We start from the raw sequence: 20,458 nt of genomic DNA on the forward strand, positions 1-20,458 counted from the left end.
TCCCTAATTCTCTTTATGTGCAAATCCTCCAACGAGCCCTCCTCGTGAGGGTTTTTCCTTCCTCTCCTGATCCCACCACTATCATCCACAGTCCCCGAAGGCGCAGTCACAACATACGTGCCATGAAAACTAAGTTCATCAAAATTTTAAATGTTCCTATGAGGCAGAATTATCCATCTTTTGAGGCCACAGCTTTTTCCCTCTATGCAGATGCTGTCAAATGGTACATTGAACAATACAGAAGCTCAGCAATTGGATACTTGAAGACAGTAACACTTTGCGATGTGACCATCAAATGTAGTTCAGAAAAATAGCAGATGTTTTGCAAACACTGGCCTGACCCAGTGTTATAAGATAATGCTTTGCCTGTTCTCTCTATGTGTGATGCCTCATGGGCCTTGTAGTCCTGTTCCTAGTGCTATCGTGGCAGATGAAGATGAAAACATGGGGTTTTCACCGGTTCAACAAGAGCCGGAGTCCTTTCACCTGCTGGATGTTGATGTTTGTCCTCAAGAATTCAGTAAAACAGACCTTGGGCATTCCTCGCCTCCGTTTCCCAGGAGGGAATCTTACTCTAGAGACAGAGGAGTCAGAGAAGCAAATCGCAGGAGTTTACGGATCGCTGCCAAACAACAGGCTGATTAGGCCTGCTTCCCTTGGGAAATTCTAAGGAGTCTTGCATCTGGACAGAGTTGGATTTCGCTTCTCGTTCTCTAGGGAAAGAGATTGTTGGCGGGAAAACGAGACCCAATATAGGTGTTTGACGAGGGAGATTCTTTGCGGAGTCAACAGAGCTGCTTCAGGAGTGAGATCGTGTGTGGACTTCGTAACCCCAGTTCCTTGCTTCCCGGATCAAGAATTCAAGTACTGCCTTGCTTTGCTGTTATCCACGGACTTTGTTCCAAGATTCACTGTTTGCCTTGTTTCTAGTCACGGACCTAGTCAAGAACCAAGTCTATTTCCAGCCTTGTTGTCAAGCTCCATTGGACTTCTAAGACTCTGACATTTCCCCTCACTATTGCTTGGCAATAGTGTGTGTTTCGGTATTGGATAAAGAACTTTGAACTCTAATATCATTTATTGGACAATACATTTTTGGACTATATTTGACCTCATTTGAAAGGTCTGCTTCTGGACTATATTCTTCACTTGTTTTTATTGCTTTTATATATTTCCTTAATAAAGATATTAGATAGAGATTGGCCTCCGTGTATGGTTCTTGGTGCCCATCTGCCAGGGGTCTGACACTATGAAACTGTAGGTTTTCTTTCTCATGATGGCAACAATTCTTTGGTGCATACATTAAAATAATGAGTAAAGTGGACCTGAATATTATATCAAATATTAATCTTGCATTACCACTTTGTGGCAGTGCAGACAATACCTTTAAGTTGGAACAGAACATACATTTAGCCAACAGCGATCATATTTAAAGAGCCTATGTATAAAGAATGTGAGAGTGTTCAAAAGTGTGTATCAAATAGTCCAAAGAATAGGGTTTGGCAACTTGTGCCTGTCAACTCCAGTTCTCCCTTAATATTGACTGTTCTTGCTAGGTTTGATGGGAGTTATATTCCACCAACATCCAGAAAGCTCCTACCTTAAGAGCTCCTACCACTCACTGCTTTTGGTAAAAAACAAAATACAACATAAAGTATATAGCCGAAGTTTTCAGAAGATTACTAATGAGTAATTGAGAAATTGGACTTACCGTAAAGGTTCATTCTGGGATGGCATGAAGAGCAATCCACAACTGCTGGTCCAGCCACTCAGATGACTGCACCAGAGTGGGTCTCTTAGACTGGTACAGTACTCTGGGAACACTCAATAAGGAGTTACTGTTCCAGCATCTATTTTTATACAAGTATACATACACAATACAGGCATCTTATCTGTTAATGTTTCCATCATTTACTGTGTAGGGATCTAATGGAAAGCAATCAGTTGCCAACCTTGACATCTTTCTAGGATTTGTGCAGAAAATAATTTCTGCATTATTGCAGAAAATAAGCCCAGTATTAAGCACATCTCTTTTAAAAGCATATGACTTTTATCTCAGCTGCAAAATTGAACCCTGCATGAGAAAAGTGTATCAGACGATAGTTTGAAGCAGCTCAGTTGCACCACATGTGTCCTTTGCAACAAAATCCATGAGACAACACCAGAAAGTAGAACTTGATCTGTATAGTATTCAGATCTTGCTGTGGAACTGTCAGAAGCTTTCATGCTTTTTATTTGTTCACAGAATATTTTTAAATGAGATGTACTAGGACTGGTGATAACGGTATTAGGAAATGCTAAAATGAAACATTTAATTTAATTCTCATTTCTCATGTTGCAAATACTAATTTAGAAAATTATTTTCCCATTGCTAAATTGAGTGTAATACCGTATCTACTTGGAAAAGTGAATGCTCTGTTTGTGCTCAGAAACTTTATGGTCTTCTACTACTACAAGCCTTGGTACCACATTGTACAAAGCTCTGTAAGATCCCATTTTCAGTTGTGTGTTAAAAACTGTATAGTGGGGCATTAACAGCTCAGCTTCCTGCTTGGGTGGCAGTGCTTTTGCCAAAATACACAGGTTTTTCATGCATACAAATATTCTGCTTATATTTTGTTGTGTCCTTGCTGCTATAAAATGCTTCTTAAATGGAAACCCTGCTCTGCTCTGCTTTGCTTTGCTTCTCCATGCTGGTTGAGAGGAACTCTTAATTGGCAACAGATCCTGATTGATCTTGAATGCCAAAAAAGTTAAACACTGGCTAGATGTTGAATGACAAATCTCAGAAGAAACCCAGGTGCTGTAGGCTACACATCAGAGTAATTACCTTGGCAAATTTCCTATTAAATTCATGGTGTTGCTATCAACAGGCAACTAAAAGGCATGTAAGCACATTTTATGGCCCTCTTTTGTCACCTCTTTAATTTACCTTCAATTTTGCCTCTCGGTGGCTTTTCTCCAAGTGATATTCCTTTTTTGACCTTTTGTTTGACAATGCCCCCTTTCGCTTGCATATAATATTGCATACATATTAATATTCATGAGAGTCAATATAGTGCAGTATTTTGAACATTGCTCTACTCTGTAGACCAGACTTGAAGCCCACCCCGTGCTCATGACAGAAATCCATTGGGGGATCTTGGGCACTCAGGATTCTTGGCCTCAGAGAAAAGCAATGGCAGCCCCTTCCTCCCACTAACACATTTTGTCAAGAGACCCTACCCCCCCCCCCCAACAGCCTTAGGGTCACCATGTCATGATCACTCAATAATGCCATCCAGCTAACAGTGATGAGGTAGAAGACATGACCTTTGGCAAAAAGGAAGGACAGGAATAACTTAAAGGTGCAGAAATAACTTGAAGGCAAACAACAACATTAATTTTGGTTCTCCTTCGTGGTCTCTGTGAAATCGCACATGTGGTAGAAAATCTCACCAATGCGCAGCAGTTCGGAACCTATAACAAGCTCTCCGGCTCTTTAACTACAGCCCCACCCTTCCTCCCCAGAGGATTTATAAGAAACAGATGGGGATGTAGCCTTAGTTCCTTTTTTCCGCCCTTGCAAAGGCAGTGTTAGGAACCTCTCTCTGTGCTTTGGATAAAGACATTAGATTGTGTTTGACTACTGTTTTGGATATTGATATTGGACTGTTGAATTACCTTCTCCATTGACCTGGACTGTTGACCATTCCTGTCTTCTGGTGGCCCTGACTTGGACTGTGTTTGACCATTCTTAAGGCCAGTATGTCTACAGCACTTTTTAAAAAGTGTGCTGCTTGTGTGGGAAAGTTGCCTGATTCTGACGGTCATGCAAAATGTTTGCTATGCTTGGGAGAGTATCATTCAACTAAAAGTTGTGTTGTTTGCCAGTCTTTTACTCTCCAGGCCACAAAAAACTGCCAGGCTCGCTTGAAAGCTTTGTTGTATGAAAAGGCACTTCTCCCTGCGGCGTCTCCATGCCGTGCGGCCTCAGAGCCACTGCCACTTTTAGCAGCAGAAACTCCCGCCTCTGCACTATTGGCGGCGTCGGCGCCCACAGCGACGCCAAAATGCCACCACTCTAAGTCTCCCCGGCAAGCCTCACCTTTGAAAAACAGCTCCGGCAAGAAGCTGATTAAGCTGGCCAGATCACCAGATCTTCCACCTGGAACCGTACCACCAGTGGCAGTGCTATGTATCGTGTTGACCTGGCAGAGGCTCAATAGGTAGCGAGGCCACCTAAGGCAAATTCTGTTGTGGTGGATGACCACCAGGGAAAGAATTCCAAAAAGACACTCACTACTCCACTGGATAAGGATGGGAGGAAGATGGAGCACTTGGGAAGAAGGTCCACACAGGTGAAGGCTTTGTGGCACGCCTCGCCCATTATGGTGCCTACATGGCTGCATACCAGCATTTTCTTTGGACCAAGTTAACGCCTTATCTAGATCTCCTACCTGCAGATCAGCAGGCTCTTCCTCGAGTGTACCAGCAAGAGGCTTTGCTTTTGGCCAGGGCTCAAAAAGACATGACCAAACACACCGCAGAGACATTCGCAGACATGCCTGGCTGAGGACATCCACTTTCTCTGAGCCTGGAAAGACTCTTGCAGAAGAATTACCTTGGCGTGATGACACCTTGTTTAATCCAGACATGGATACTAATCTTAAAACCAAGCAGGAAGCGTGACAAGCAGCCAATAAGTATGGCTTCTCATCGCAAACATCTCAGCCTAAACCACATTGGCAGCTGCCTCCTGTGACTTCTCGCCGTTCATATACATCACAGCGCTCGTTCCCTCATGCTCAGTCTCCCTCCATGGGCAGACAGTCTCAATCTGGGAGAGATCGACAGCCTTGTAAGGGCAAATTCCAGGCTAAGCCAAGGCGGTGATTTTAGTGCTTCTTCATGGTCGTCATCCCAAAGCTCACCTTCTACACACACAGTGTCAGGTTCTTTGGGGAATCTATCTCCGCCTCTACTTTCCACCTCACCACAACAACCGCCTTCGGTGGTCTATTTTGGAACATGGCTTGTGTCATTCTTTCCAGGATGGCAATATATTACTTCAGACACCTGGGTGCTGGATGTAGTACAAAACGGGTACTCTATTGAGTTTAAATCTGCCCCAAAGGTTGGACGAGTTCACTCCTCCCCCCCCTAATCTCCCAGGTGCTTCTGGATGAGGTCCGTACCCTGCTGCAGAAGGGCGCAATTGTGCCCTTGTACCCATCCCTTTTTTCTCAGGCTTATTTCTCTAGATATTTTCTCGTGTCCAAAAGAGATGGTGGGCAACGCCCGATTTTAGACCTCAGTGGCCTTAACAGGCATATTCGTTCACAGCGGTTTCGCATGGTCACACTTCACCATTCTCCCCCTTCTTTCACGGGGTGCTTGGTTCGCCACCATAGACCTTAAAGATGCTTACTTTCATATCTCTATTGCAGCAGAACACCACCGCTATTTGGCATTTATGATCAGCGACCAAGCCTTTCCTTCAGGTTTCTTCCTTTCGGGATCTCCACGGGTGTTCACTAAGTGCATGGCAGAGGTGGCAGCAGCACACCTTAGGCTCCTGGGAATCACGGTGTTCCCCTACATTGACGACTGGCTTTTAGTTGCCCAGACTCATGAATATCTTCTCCAAGACATAAACATTACGTTATGCCTTCTTCAGGATCTGGGGCTTGTCGTAAATCAAGCCAAGCCGCACTTGCAACCAGCTCAACGCATTCAGTTCATTGGAACCACCCTGGACTCCACGACCTCACAAGCCTACTTTCCAGAGCAGCGTTTTGAGGCCCTTTGATCACTGCTGCTTCAAATCATCAGGAAGCATCGGGTGCTAGCCAGCCATATTCAGTCAGTTCTCGGCCATATGGCTTCGACGACATAAGTGACTCCTCCCTCACATCTCAGGTTGTGGCCACTCCAGTTGTGGTTTCTGCACGTCTTTCACCCTCTTCATCACAGCCCCTGCCGCATCCTGTGCATCCCTGCAAGTGTACGTCACTCCCTTCAATGGTGGTTGCACCCCCCCCCCCAACATCTGCAGCGGCATGCCATTTTGGCCACGGCAGCCAACAGTTCAGCTTACAATGGATGCATTGATGCAAGCCTGGGGCGCACACATGGGGACCCTCACCGCCCATGGTAGCTGGTTTCCAACAAGAAGCCACAAATCACAAATTTCCTAGAGCTGTTGGTGGTCTTCAAGGTGCTCAAGTCATTCGAGCCCTCTCTCCATGGTCAAGTCGTGCAGCTTCTGACAGACAACACAACTGTGAGTTGGTATGTCAACAAATAGGGACGCACCCGCTCCCGCTCACTTCTTCGACTCACCTTACACATATGGGACTGGTGTGTTCTCGGGAACATACATCTCGCCAACATCAATCTGCCAGGAGCAGTTAATACTCTGGCAGACCAGCTCAGCAGACGACTGCCATTGACGCATGACTCGTTGCACCCCGACGAGATCGCCACTCTCTTTCACAGGTGGGGACTACCTGCAATAGATGTTTTTGCAGCACCACACAATGCAAAGTGCAAACTTTATTGTGCAAGGATGCCTCGCGGCTCTCGCCAAGGCTGTCTGGGGAATGCTTTCCAATTCAGTTGGCACGGTCCTCTCCTTTACATGTTTCCTCCTATTCTCCTTTTCACAAAGGTCATGGCAAAGATAGATGAAGATGATGCAGATTGCATTCTCATCACCCCATGGTGGCCTCACCAACCATGGTTCACATCTCTTCTGGCCCTGTCCGCCAAGGACTTCATCTACCTGCCCAGCAGACCCGATCTCCTCTCGTCCCACTCCAGCCAGATGCTGCATCCGGATCTGCTTCAGCTCCAGATGACGGTGTGGCGCATCAAGCGCCAGAGCTTTCCTCAGCAGTGACAGCTATTCTCAATGTGGCCCATCGTGACTCTACGAAAACATCTTATGCCACCAAGTGAAAATGATTCACGGACTTTGTTGCTGAGCGCAACGCAGATCCTTTGTCGGCCCCTATGCCTCTACTTTTGGATTTCTTGGCATCCCTTGCAGCGGCTGGATTGGCCTTGTTGTCCATAAAGTGTTATCTGTCTGCCATATCAGCTTATCGTAAAAGGGCAGGTCTGCCATCCTGTTTTATTGATCCTCTGGTGAAGCTGTTTTTACAAGGCTATAAGAACATTCGGCCGCAAGTCAGGCCTCCGCCTCCAGCATGGCAGCTAGATCTTGTTCTCTCAGCGTTGCAGAGACTGCCTTTTGAACCACTCCATTCAGCTAACTTAGTTTACCTGTCATGGTAGACAGCATTTTTAGTTGCAGTCGCGACAGCTCATAGGGCCAGCGAGCTCTGTGCCCTCAGGGCAGACAAGCTTTATATCAGATATCATGGATATATCAGATATCATGGATATGCAGACAAAGTTGTCCTACAGACAGATATCACATTTCTCCCGAAAGTATCCACTTTGTTTCATACATCTCACGATATCATCCTTCCTGCACTTTTTCCTAATCTGACTACAGACTTGGAGAGCTCTCTTCATCTCCTCAATGTTCGACAAGCCCTTTCTTTCTATTTGCATAGAACAGCTTCTATCTGTAAAACTCCGAGGCTCTTTCTTGAATATCGAGCTGATACTGCAGGTCTTCTTGTCTCTTCCCAGCACATCTCGGGCTGGGTGAAGTCCACCATCCGCTTGGCTTACCAGGTGGTGGGGAAAGATCCTCCAGTGACGATTAAAGGCCACTCCACGAGGACAGTGGCCTCTTCAGTAGCGTACCTCAGCGGTGTGCCGCTGGAAGAAGTATGTAGAACAGCAACATGGACTACTCCTCTCACCTTCGCTACCCACTACAAACTGGACATGCTCTCCAAGCGACATGCATCCTTTGGAAGAGCAGTTTATTTTTCAGCGCTAGCATGAAGCCCACCACAGTACGTAGCTCACCAGTCTACCATATGTGAGATTTCACAGAGACCTTGAAGGAGAAAGATAGGTTGCTATATGTAACCATGTTTCTTCGAGTGGTCATCTGTGAAATCCGCACATCCCCACCCAACCTCCCCGTTGACATCATGCCTCAGTGACTCTGCCTTTGTACGGCGGAGGGACTAAGGCTACATCCCCACCTGTTTCTTATATATCCTCTGGGGAGGAAGGGTGGGGCTGTAGTTAAAGAGCCAGAGAGCTTGTTATAAGTTCCAAACTGCTGCGCATTGGCGAGATTTCCTACCATATGTGCGGATTTCACAGATGACCACTCGAAGAAACATGGTTACAGGTAAGCAATCCATCTTTTCTCTTTCATATTGCTAATGAAACTTACACTGTATTCTGTCTCTCCCCCCACCCCCCAAAAAATCCTAAAATACAGTATGAAATCATGTTCCTCAGGGAAAGTTGCATATAGGAAAATTGAGCAGTGCCTGTGAAGCAGTTCAGATTAATCACTAGCTCATTAAACTGCTAAAGACATTCAAAATTCAGAAACTGGTGAATTTATTATGGTTTTCAGAAAGACTGAGTACTGGTGACTGATACGATCACATTAATGTGTCTGTAGAAAAAGGAAAAGGAATTTGGTCTTGATCTGTTGAAAGCTCTTTTCAACTACTATTTTTTCCCTTCTGATCAAGATTTTTAAGCATTCAAAAATTTGACCTTGTAGCAAGTGCTTTCAATTTTTTCCTTTTGTGGGGGATAGAAATTTTGTGTTTTTTTTCTGAATGTCTTTGAAATGTTCACCATCTTAGCAACACCTTTCTGCTAATAACTTACACTAGTGTTTTCTGCAATTTACCACAGCACAGATTAGGACTGTAAATATTACTTTTCATGACCCCCCCCCCCTTCAGCTTTAAGCAATAAAGTATAGACAAAGAACATTCATCTCAAAGAGAGATTATGAAATTATTATCACTTGTGGGTTTCATCCTGATGTGTTTCTTATTCCTGAAATAAGGCAATATCATTAGTCCTCCAGTTGAAGCTTAAAAATATAGAATCATGCTCCTTCAAATTTACAGATAATTTTTAATCATAGCCCCTGAAACAGAATTTTAACTTCCTAACTGAAGCTTTCACCCGCCATTCTCACAGTTTCTTGCTAAATAGTGAAATGTTAGCACTGGTGGAAGGTGGGGTGGAGTGGTTTCATACTGACTCAGAATACGGCATCCATTTTGTTCCTGAACTACTTTCATCAGATTGGCACTTAAGGTCATACTCTTATAGTTGTAAGGTTTCTCAAGTAGTAGCTGGAGCAATCGTGTCTATTACCGTAGTCATCTCCCTATTTCAGAGAGTGACCAGAGCATCAACAGGATCACCTTCAGAGGTTGCGGGAAACTCCCCAAGAGCCACCAGGAATCTATCCGGATCCATAAGCCCCCGGGGCAGACCGTTCTAATTGGTCCTTTACCTCTGCAGAGGTTGTGGGCACAGTAAGCCTAAACCTGATCAGGTGATGGGTCAGTCCATAGCAACGCAGCAATGGTCAGCTTCTCCACACTTTCCTCCCATCCCTGGCAGAAAACCAAGTCTAGTGTATGCCAATCTCTGTGGTTGCCATGGTAACCATGAAGTCCTGAGCCCAACAGAATGGTCTCCGTATGGACGTTGACGTCCCCCAGCACTATGAGCCACTGGGACTCCAACACCAAGCCCAAGACCACCGGCTAGCTCAGGCAGGGAGACTGTAGTGCAACAGGGTGGTTGGTACACTAGCAGAATCCCTATTCTGTCCCGTAACCTATTGGACAACTTATTGGACAACCTATTGGAGAATAACTGCATCCAGTCTATCGGCACATAACCTTTTGGCAAATGTGAATCTCCATGAATGTGGAGACCATCTTTTGAAAACCTCTAGTCAAGAAAAGCATGACCTTGTTAGAAGTTAACTCTTTGAACAAGTGATAATCATAAGCACTAATGTAATTGCACACAAGTAACTCAGCTGTTAAACTGAAGAACCATGTCCTTAAACTGCCAAGGATAAAGACGTGCCACTACAAAAATATATTTGGTTAACAGTTGTAATTGCCTAAAAGATATACACTCGCTTGAATACTCTTAGTAAAAATATGCACTCAGAGATTAAAAAAACAAAGTCTTCTTTGAAAAATAACGTATTTTTTTTAGTCATAAACAACTTGTATTAATTCGCCATACAGACACATTTCTTATAAAAGTTCAGCTACAGATAGGATGTCGTTTCTCTGTGTTGAGTAGTGTACACAGGGTGTCATTCTTAATCAATAGTCCATAGTCTTTAAGTATAGTTGTACTCACTGAAATCCATAAGTCATACTTCTCTACTGAAATCTCTAAATAGCAATATTCATCTACCTCTACTGAGGTCTCGACACATACATCTGCTTTCATTGAAGACCAAACACATACTGAAGACAAAATGGAGTCTTGCGTCTGAACATGCTCAGTACAATCACATCTATAGCCCCTCCCACACTAAAGAGGCAGTCAAACTGGCAAATCAATAGAATACATGTTAACGAATATATACATTAACAAATAAATAGTGAAGGCTTGGGAGGTTGTCATTTCCAACATGGTCACCTATCCGCAAGTGGACACACAAATGTGGTAGACTGCGGGATGGGGCACCTGGTCAGGGGGGTTGAATCCTTATAGACCACTGCAATCCCGTCTCCTCACCCTCCAGATTTCGGATGGTGCTGCACGGAGTAACCTGGTGGACAAAGCTGGGTAAGATTTACTCCCCCGGCCTCATCCAACCAGGTCTCCATTATGCACGCCAGATCTGCACGCTCATCCAGATCCTGGGTGATAGCTATTTTTCCATTTACAGATCTGGCGTTCAACAGCAGCACCCTTAGTCCAGAGGGACCACCATCCTGGGTACTCAGTTTTACCATGCCAGGAGACTGTTTAGGAATTATTCGTGTTCTAGCTCTTTCCTTTGGCCGAATTATTTCCCCTTTCGCCCCCCTCCCCGATATTACCTCTATGGGGGTCCCCCATCACTGGAATTCTCCCCTCCCCCTATATGCCCTGCCCCCTGCCCTCAACCCATGGCCCAGCAGTAGATGTTTGATTTAATATTTTTCCATCACAATTTGGCTATCCTCCCCATTCTTTCCCCTTCCCCGCCCTGCAGATGCCAGTCCCCTCCAGTCCTCCCAACCCCTTACAATTACATAAAGTGCCAACACAATTACATAAAGTGCTAGGTACAGCGTTTAGAAGTAACAAGGGTAAACACATCTTTAACAAGAGTCTTCAAAGTGCCAGGTAGGTCATAAGTAGATTGTAAACAATGAGGTATATTCGCCAGTTAAAGTGCTAATATATAAAGTGCTATTATGTAAACCAAGACTTTACAGTGCAATTAAGATAGATGGTAAACAGTCACACAAGGCTCCACCGGTAATAATGGATTGATCTTCGCTGTCTTCCCTCTCTTTTTCTTATAACAAAGGTCTTACTATTTAAAGCTCATTGATGGAATTGAGGAAAAAGAAGGGTTGGTCCATGTAAGTTATTTGGCCCCTCCGACTTGCCAGTCAAGATTTAAGTACTGGATGATGATGAATAATCGATAGTAGGCTTCCAGTTTTAATTTCAACTGCAACAGGTTGGAGAGAAATATAAATCCAGCTGTGGGGTGGTGGTAGGCCTCTCACCAAGATGGTGGTATCAGCCCACTGATGTTAAAAGGGACAGAAACAACAGCCACCCGTTGATGGGAAAAGGGCAACAAGGAGCTTCTCAGTAGTGTTCTGTTGGTCCAAACACAACACATTGCCAGCAGATAAGAGTGGCGATGAGGCGGTGGTAGAGCCCGGAACACTTCAGAAGTGACTGCTAATTAACACAGAACAAACATAAGTCTGTCTCCTAGCTTAAAGGTATATTTGCATGATAGATTTGTTGCCCTTCAGAAACTACACATCAATTATGAATTTTGAAATACAAGTTACCACCTTTTTCACTTCAGAATGAATTTGCTATTGGTTCTATAACTCACTGTTTCTTCCACACAAAGATACTACTTAGAAAGGTGGTTATATTAATTATTATTTAGTATTTCAGGTGAAATTAGTGATGATATAAAACCTTTTAATATTGATACCTCTTCTTTATAATTCTTCTCTCAGAGAAGTATATCAAGTCCTAGACTTTTGTGTTTTGATGCTTAGTGAAAAACCTACTTGTGCCAGGTTCACGGATGGGTTTTATTTTACTGGCATGGAATTTTCAGTGATTTTAAAGCTACAAGTTTTAGCAGTGTTCCTTGTTATTGATCTGAAGTGACGAGTTGTTTAAATTGTTTCGTTCTAAATGGATATTTGATTTGGACAATCTTTTAAAATTGAACAAGGTGGAGTCACCTTAGGTAAGTAAGTAACTATGAAATGAATATATGTTGTAATCCCCCCCTGTTATATAGGGTGGGCAAAAGGTCACAAAGGTTCTGATGTATGTACTTGCTGTAGCAGGTAAAATGAGCAAATCTGTTATCTCACATATGTTTTGTTGAATTAGTTGTGGTAAACCTCTAATGTTGTCATGTTCCATCTTTCTCCAGGCAAGCTTGGGACCTTGCTGTGGATATTTGCCTTTCTCAATTGCCTACTATAATTGAGGAAGGAACTGCATTCAGGGTAAGTGTCCGAGTTAAAATGTATATGTATATTTTGAATCACTGAAACTTTGTTTTGTTCTTATAATCATACTTGTACCAAATGATATTACCCAACAAGTATTAGTTGTGAGCTGCTGATCAGTAACTTATATAAAGGAGTAGACCTTATTATATGCAGCATATGACTAATCAGTTCTGATGGCATAGTTAACATAACATTTGTTCAAACACCATCTTTTATTTTGCAGTTTATGAATCATAAGTCTGGCTATAATTGAATGCTATATACACTTCTATGCTGGTTGCATATGCTTTTGGATACCTCTGAATGTGTGATTGTAATAAGTGTACAACGAAATGCAGGATATCATATAACTGGTTTTTAAGTTCTTGCTTTTCTTTAATCCTAGCAGTGACATAGCAATATTTGCATGTTATCATTCTCTATACGAATGGCTTCCTACAATTATAGAGTAGCATACTGCTTGTGTTCATAGAAGGCATACTATTGTGACATTCACACTGACATGATTTTAGTTTAGAATTTTTGGATGTAGGCTAATTCTTTTGACACCAGCATAATTGTAGATACCATAGTGTATGTAGGTTTATATTATGGAAAATGAGATCAATTTCTTTTTTATGTTTCCCCTTCCTTCCTTCCGTCCTTCCTTCCTTCCTTCCTTCCTTCCTTCCTTCCTTCCTTCCTTCCTTCCTTCCTTCCTTCCCTACTTGCAGAGAAATCAGTAGACTTGTTGATCTCTCTTTTTGCTTAGTTGATTTTGAAGGGGCAATTTAAAAAACTGTTACTTACTCTTTCAAGCTGAAGAGATTCCTTAGGCTATTGCTTTTCCATTTTATAGACAAAACCATTTAAATTATGGATCTTTTATAGGCTCATTAGCCTACTTGGTCATGATACATTGATAGATTCTGGGCTGAACTCCATTATGGATACTTGAGAAAACAAAATATGTTTTTTAAATCTAAAGTTGTATTAGATTGCACAATAAGTTGCTATTTAATTTGGATGCAAGCTTGTACGAGAAAGGAAAACAGTCATCTTTCTACGTAACAGCTCTATAATTAGATTAGAATTCAGGTATTTTAGCACACGAGGGCTTCACTTTAAAAAAAACCCACATTTTGTCTCTTGCTTCTCTGGAATGTTTTGCTTAAACATCAACTCAACTGCATGTGGTAACACCTAAGCCTCAGTGGGCATTTTGTTTTTGAGAATAGTTTTGGGGCTAAGTGAATGGAGAACTATAGGGAGAGAAGTACTGAGTTCTTTCTCTAACTGCTATTTAACAACTTAAAATCCCCCCTTTTACCCATAGCAGATTTCAGATCAGTCTCTAGAAAAGTGCCTTCTTATTGGGAAATGTGGCTTCAAGACCTTGGAGTTCTTTATACAAAAAAAGGTGTAGGTGCTACTTTTTTCATTGTCATTAATACTTCCCAAAGCTGTTTCGGTATTTTAAAAGTGTTTCTTGAAATTTAAAAGCAAGTATTTGCACACTTTGAATATTATACTTTTTTCTACCCAAAAGGAGGAATGTACTTCTTTGGAAAGGAGAGAAGCCCAAGAAAAAGAACACATTCTCTCTTTTTTATTTTGTTAATCTCATGAGGTGATCAAAATGACAGAGTGCCTGCTTTTTTCTGCAGCTGTCTTCAGTTACATTATTGAATCTTTAGATTTTCAGATTGCTGTTGATACAGCAATAGAAGCTTTATTTTAAGGATAGGTGAATTAAGTAGCGTTTTCCAAAAGAGGTAGTGAGGTGAGCAGGTGGATAGGTGGGGGCCACATAAAAGAACATAAAAGAAAAATGTCGGTAAGATTTAGCATTGGCCATAGAAGGGCGCAATAAGGACGACATGTAAGAATGAAGCCTTCCACTGCAGGGTCAGGAAGTATAACTGAGATTTTGGAAGAAAAGAATCATTCAGTAGCTTTGGAGAGAGTGACTGAGTCATAGCAACAGGCCAGAAAGAGCTGTGAGTATGTTTGATAGAAAAAAGGAAGGTGTGAAAAAGGCCAGGTAGGAATAGATTGCTGTAGAACAAAAGTTCCTCTGAATGCTGAAGGGAGTGAAAATGATTTTGTAGTCTGTGTTGCCATTTTCAGTACTTCAAACTGGGTATATGGCAGGAAAGGTAGTGAGGTATGTGTGATTAGTCCCTTCTCGGTGGCTAATGCAACACTCCAAGCTTTTTGAAAAACGCATCTAGGAATATAACACTGACTGGCTGAGAGCCCAACAGAAATTTATTAGAAGAAAAATTGGATTTGAGTCTGTTAAACAAAGACAGCAACAATCTGTGGCTCTAAAAATGAATTATTTCTGTACAAATCGTTGAAGTCCTGAAGCTAATGAGCCAAAAGGAAAACTATAGTGTATATACTGTGTTGAAATTCCTCATGGAGTATGATATGCCAAGTGCAATTCAACTTGTACTTGGCATATAATATTCTTACATTTTGTGTCTACAAATTATCACCAATCTAGTAATGAAAATAATCTTTGCCGTCTCTGAAAATATCAATGGATCTTTGTCTGTCCAACCAAATGGATTTGGTTATTATTATTTGTTTGACACTACTTTCAGAAAACTCTCGGGATTTGTCTGTAGCCGTTGTTCTAGTGTGGTTTGCCTTATCTAAACAATTTAAACAAATATATTTAGCTTCTGAATTGACTTTCCTATTTATAACACAGTCCAAAAAAAAAAAAATCTTGGAATCTTGCCTTTTTTAGGCCTGTTCCTGAGGTTAATTGGGGTACTGATTCAGAAAATGGCATTGGATATATTGGATCAGTTCTAGTTTCTTAGATATTATTATCACGGTTTTCTATGGGCAAGCAGATGGTGACTGGTAGATGGCACATGTTGTGTATCTCAAAAACTAGAGCTGTTAAGGGAAAATTGGTGCCATATTTGGAATCGGCAGGTCAAATATACATAGAAAAAGGGCAAACATTTGAGACACCAAAATGTGTGTTGTTCAGTGTGATATAATCGGAATTGTTATATCAGTTTAAAAATATGAGGGATGTATTAATGAGAAATAATAAAAAATGTGCAAAAAGAACTCTTGATAACCCTTCTTTTTATATATACCAGGGAAGGGAAGGGAAGGGAAGGGAAGAAACAAAGCTTACAATATACAGGCTATCTTTTATCTAAAATGCCTGGGCCAGAAGCGTTTTGGATTTTGGATTTTTTCCCCAACTTTGGAATACTTATATTTGGAGATGGGACTCAAGTCTAAACACAAGATTGATTTGTGTTTCAGATACACCTTATACATATCGTCTGAATGTAATTTTATACAATATTTTAATCACATTGTGTGTGAAATAAAGTTTTGTATGCTGAACATTCAGCAAGCAAAGGTGTCATTGTGGACAACTTCAGATTCTGGAGTATTTTGGATTTCCATGTAAGGAATGCTCAACTAGCATTATATAAGATGGGAAGGGATCAAAAACCCTAAATGAAGAAAAAGAAATGAATAACTTGATGATGACAGTGACTCAGTTGAGCACAGTCCATAATATTCAGAAACCCGTGATTAATTCTAATTTAAAGTGGTACAAATTAGGAATGCATTCAGACAAACCAGTACTGTTTTCTTCTATTTAGCCTTATTACAGCCTGTCATGCATTTAATTGTTTATCTTTACAATTTGCATGTTTTTATAAATATATTGTATATTTTATAGCAATTCTGAGTACACAAACACACAAACATGGTTTAGTGCCTTAATGAATGGTTTATTTCACTTATTTTTATTTGCTTTGTGTCTTTTCTATAATTTTGTAAAACATTTTTCTGTGGATACTTTTTCATAAATATGTAATAAATTAGTAATGGTGGTGGGTTGTGGCAATAAACATCTAAATGCACGCCAGATGAGATTGGATTAGAATAAAATGCACAGGAATATAGGTATAGGTCCACTTCAACAATAGTTGTTATTCTAGCAAACTGGTTTGAGTTAAAGCATCTGGATCAGTGTCCTCTTTTCTTTCTTGCTTTGTCTAAGCAGAGTTCCTTACTACAACTTTTTAAAGAAAATTAATTACATTCTACAAAACAGATTTACAAGCCACAGATTGATCTTAACCTGTGAATCATATCCGAAGACAAAGTTCAAATCACAGTTTAATGTGAAACGGTGATTTAACAATTCACAGGTCATAAAGACAAGAATAGAAGGATGAAGATAGGGAGAAAGGCAGGGAGCATTCATTGCTATCTCACAACTGTGTGTTGAAATATGCAATTACCTGTTCTTTCTGAAATTTTGTAGACAGAAAAAATGCATTGTGCACATATGACTGACTTCAGGGTTCTTTATAGAAATGTATGTATAAAAATGTATACCTAAGTCATTTCTTGTTAATTTGAAATAATTATTTACCCCATCCCACTTCTGTTTGTGCCTGAAGTTTTATTTCAGTTTAATAATTCAATTTTCAATATATTGCCTTCATGCTATTAACCCCTTTAATAGAAAGCCACCATGTTTAACTTTTTAAATATATATGACAGAAGCGATTTGAGAACTTACTGCAAGTCGCTTCTGGTGTGAGAGAATTGGCCATCTACAGAGACGTTGCCCAGGGGATGCCCAAATGTGTTACCATCCTGCTGGGAGGCTTTTCTCATGTCCCCGCAAGCTAAAACTGACAGATAGGAGCTCACCCTGTCTCACGGAGTCAAAGCGGCAACCTTCAGGTCAGCAACCCAACCTTCAGGTTAGCAGTCCAGCTGGCACAAGAGTTTAACCCATTGTGCCATTGCTGCTCCATGTTTAAATCATAGATGGGCTGAGAAGAAAATTGCTTTTGAGGGCTCAGTTCATGCATGTTGGTTTTCTGTACTTTATTCAATTAATCTAATTTTCCTTTTATTTTAGTTTTCCTGAAAGCATTGGAGAATCTTTTAAAAAGACAAATAAAACAAATCACCACATAATAGTATTTTTGCCAACTTCTGATCGATTTTTGTTGTTCTATATAGGCTAGACAAAGTGTCCATCTTTCCACTAAATCCTTTGTCTGGCATCTATCTGTTATTCAGCTTTTGTCTCACATTTGCATCCGGAAACTGTGCATTGTAAAATTGAGGGGCTTAGTTTTCCATTACATTGCTTTTCGCACACAGCTGATTTGAACATTACTGAATATTCTTGATCCTAATTCCCATTTCCTAATCAACATTTTGCTCTCCAATCCATCAGGAAATGCCGTGCACCAACTAAGTTAGCTTCTGCCAGCCAGCAATAATCCTATAAGAAATTGTGGTTTAATGGAGGCTCAAGCGTTAGCCACGAGGGGGAAGAGAACTTAAGTATTATTAAGGTTAGTCATTCAGTTTTGTAACTGGACTGGCAGAAGTCATGCTCAGTATCTCAGATGTCAAAATGCTCTCATACAGACTTTTTAATGCATTGTCATAGCAAGGTCAAAGAACAAATAGTTTTAACTGCATTGAGAGTACCAAGGACCCATTAATAGGCAGAGCTCATTCACACCTTGGGTGAAGAGTGGAGTGCATCAAGGTGATGAGCATGGAGCACATCCTGCTTTATGGTGCTCAGTAGAAAAAAAGCAAAGTCACTGGAAAAATCTAACTCTTTCAAATGATAAAATTCAAAACACACATGACAGTGACAGTCTTTATTAGGCTAACCAAACATTGCAGAATATGCTAGCTTTCAAAAATCACTGGCTCCTTCATTGGGCAAGGATGCTAAAAAGCGTACAGGAGAAGAAAGGTGAAAATGCTGGCATCACAATAGGCCTGCATCTTGTTTTCTTTCAAATAATGAAAGAGTTATTTAACATTCAGTTTTAACCTTCAGCATGTGGTTTCTTGTCATGTGTGATACTTATGGAACAGTGTCCTCCAAACAGATGCTTACAGTTGTGTTGGACTGCCAGCTATCCCGATATGGTGTTAGTATAACATCTTAGGGGGGAAGACTGTAAGAGAAAGTCATCCTTCTGTAGTTCATAATCTTGCTTTAAAAAAGTAAAGCTTTGTGTGAATATAGTACAGGTCAGTTTGTTGGTGCCTATTTCTAGAAGTTGTTTCCCAAAATATTATACAGGTTGAGCATCTCTTATCCGGAATTCCAACATCCCAAATAGTCCACATGGATAGCTGAGATAGTAACACCTCTACTTGCATACAAACACTTCGTTTCATGCATAAAAAATATAAAACGTATTGTATCAAATTGCCTTCAGGCTATGCATATCACATGTATATAAATTTAATGTTTAGGCTTTTGCCCCAACTAAAGCATATCTCATTATGTATGTATATGCAAGTACAAGTATTCCAAAATCCAAAACATTGATTGCCCCAAAGGTTTCAAATAGGGGATACTCAATCTGTAATTATATTAGAGTGATAGTAGTGTTAGATCTGGTAAAAACTGAACAGTGGTGCGGTCACTACTCCTGGGAGATGGCACTATGAAAGGAGCAGCCCCACCAACTTTATCCGCAGCTCTACACTAATCCCAACTTCTCTGTAAAATCTCCAAAATCTCCAATATCAAAATAGTTATCAAGTTGCTATGCATGCTTCTGTTCAAATCCCACCCTCTCCTCCATTGTCACTTCAATAGAATGAACCATAAGTTTTTCCATTACTATGCTTTTGCTTATCACTAGCCACTCTGAAGCATGAAAAATGTCTGTCAGAATGCTTCTTAGTTGCAGCAGAATATCTAGGAATTAAGTCTGAAACTTCTGCTGCATGAAGGCCATGTTCCCAAGAACCTAAGTACAGACATTATAGATCAGAGCCAAAAGGCCATCTAGCCCAGCAATGTGTTCCCACAATGAACAGCTAGATACCAGAACATGAGAGCAATGGCACCTTCCTGCTTATATTCCCTTGCAAATTGTCTCCAGAGTCATACAACCTATGATACTGGAGACAAATTATAGCTATCACTACTAATAATCACAGATAGTCTTATATTCCAGTCGTTCCCCTGTTTGCTGGAATAAATTTGAGAAAGGAAGTTGTGTTGTGTTGTATTGAGTCATGGTAGAATTGGGGCCAAAAAACCTCTAGGCCAGGAATCCTCAAACTTTTTAAACAGAAGGCCAGTTCACGGTCCCTCAGATTATTGGTAGGCTTGACTATATTTTGGGAAAAAAATGAACAAATTCCTATGCACACTGTACATATCTTATTTGTAGTACAAAAACGCATGAAAGCAATGTTTAATATGAAGAACAATTTTAACCAAGATTAATTTTCAAGTATTTCAATGGGAAGTGTGGACCTGCTTTTGGCTGATGAGATAGTCAAGTTAATTAGGATTGTTGTTTGCCTTCAAGTCGTTTCACACTTAGGGTGACCCTGAGTCTAAATTTTAGGGCCAGGGGTGGGTAAATTACTTTGAGGGGCTGCATTTGGACCACGGGCCTTAGTTTGGGGAAACCTGATCTAAGCCATGTCAGGGGCCCCATTGATATTAGAAATATGAGAAAACCCTATCTGAAGAAAAGCTTGAGCTGAAATTAGTTAATTTGGTCTTATTTTCCATCCAAATCAATATTTGTCATGTGATCAAGTAGAGCTTGCTGTCCTGAGTTGCAATTTCAGTAATATGGTCACTTGTGTATGTGTTTAGCTTGTGCTTTTCACACTCGCAACACCTTAGTTTCAGAAAATGCTGTACCCAGTGACTTCTTTCTTACATACGCTCTACTGAATTGCTGGAGATGTCCTTGGAAGTGACCCCTTGGCAGAATATCCTGTCATGTATACTTCAGTAGCAAACTAAACACAGTAGAGTCTCACTT

The 20,458-nt window shown here is 41.1% G+C and overlaps 1 protein-coding gene across 5 annotated transcripts in view; it reads left to right on the plus strand.

The window, feature by feature from the left end:
- rptor (regulatory associated protein of MTOR complex 1) overlaps positions 1-20,458 on the plus strand; it is a 460,420-nt gene that overhangs the window by 259,880 nt on the left and 180,082 nt on the right. For all 5 annotated transcript variants that reach the window (XM_062970816.1, XM_062970817.1, XM_062970818.1 and 2 more), the window contains one exon: positions 12,554-12,629. In XM_062970816.1, coding sequence (XP_062826886.1) covers positions 12,554-12,629 — 76 coding nt within the window. The remainder of the gene's footprint in view (positions 1-12,553; positions 12,630-20,458) is intronic.

The sequence above is a fragment of the Anolis carolinensis genome, chromosome 2, assembly GCF_035594765.1.
Source record: "Anolis carolinensis isolate JA03-04 chromosome 2, rAnoCar3.1.pri, whole genome shotgun sequence".
Classification (NCBI taxonomy): Eukaryota; Metazoa; Chordata; class Lepidosauria; order Squamata; family Dactyloidae; genus Anolis; species Anolis carolinensis.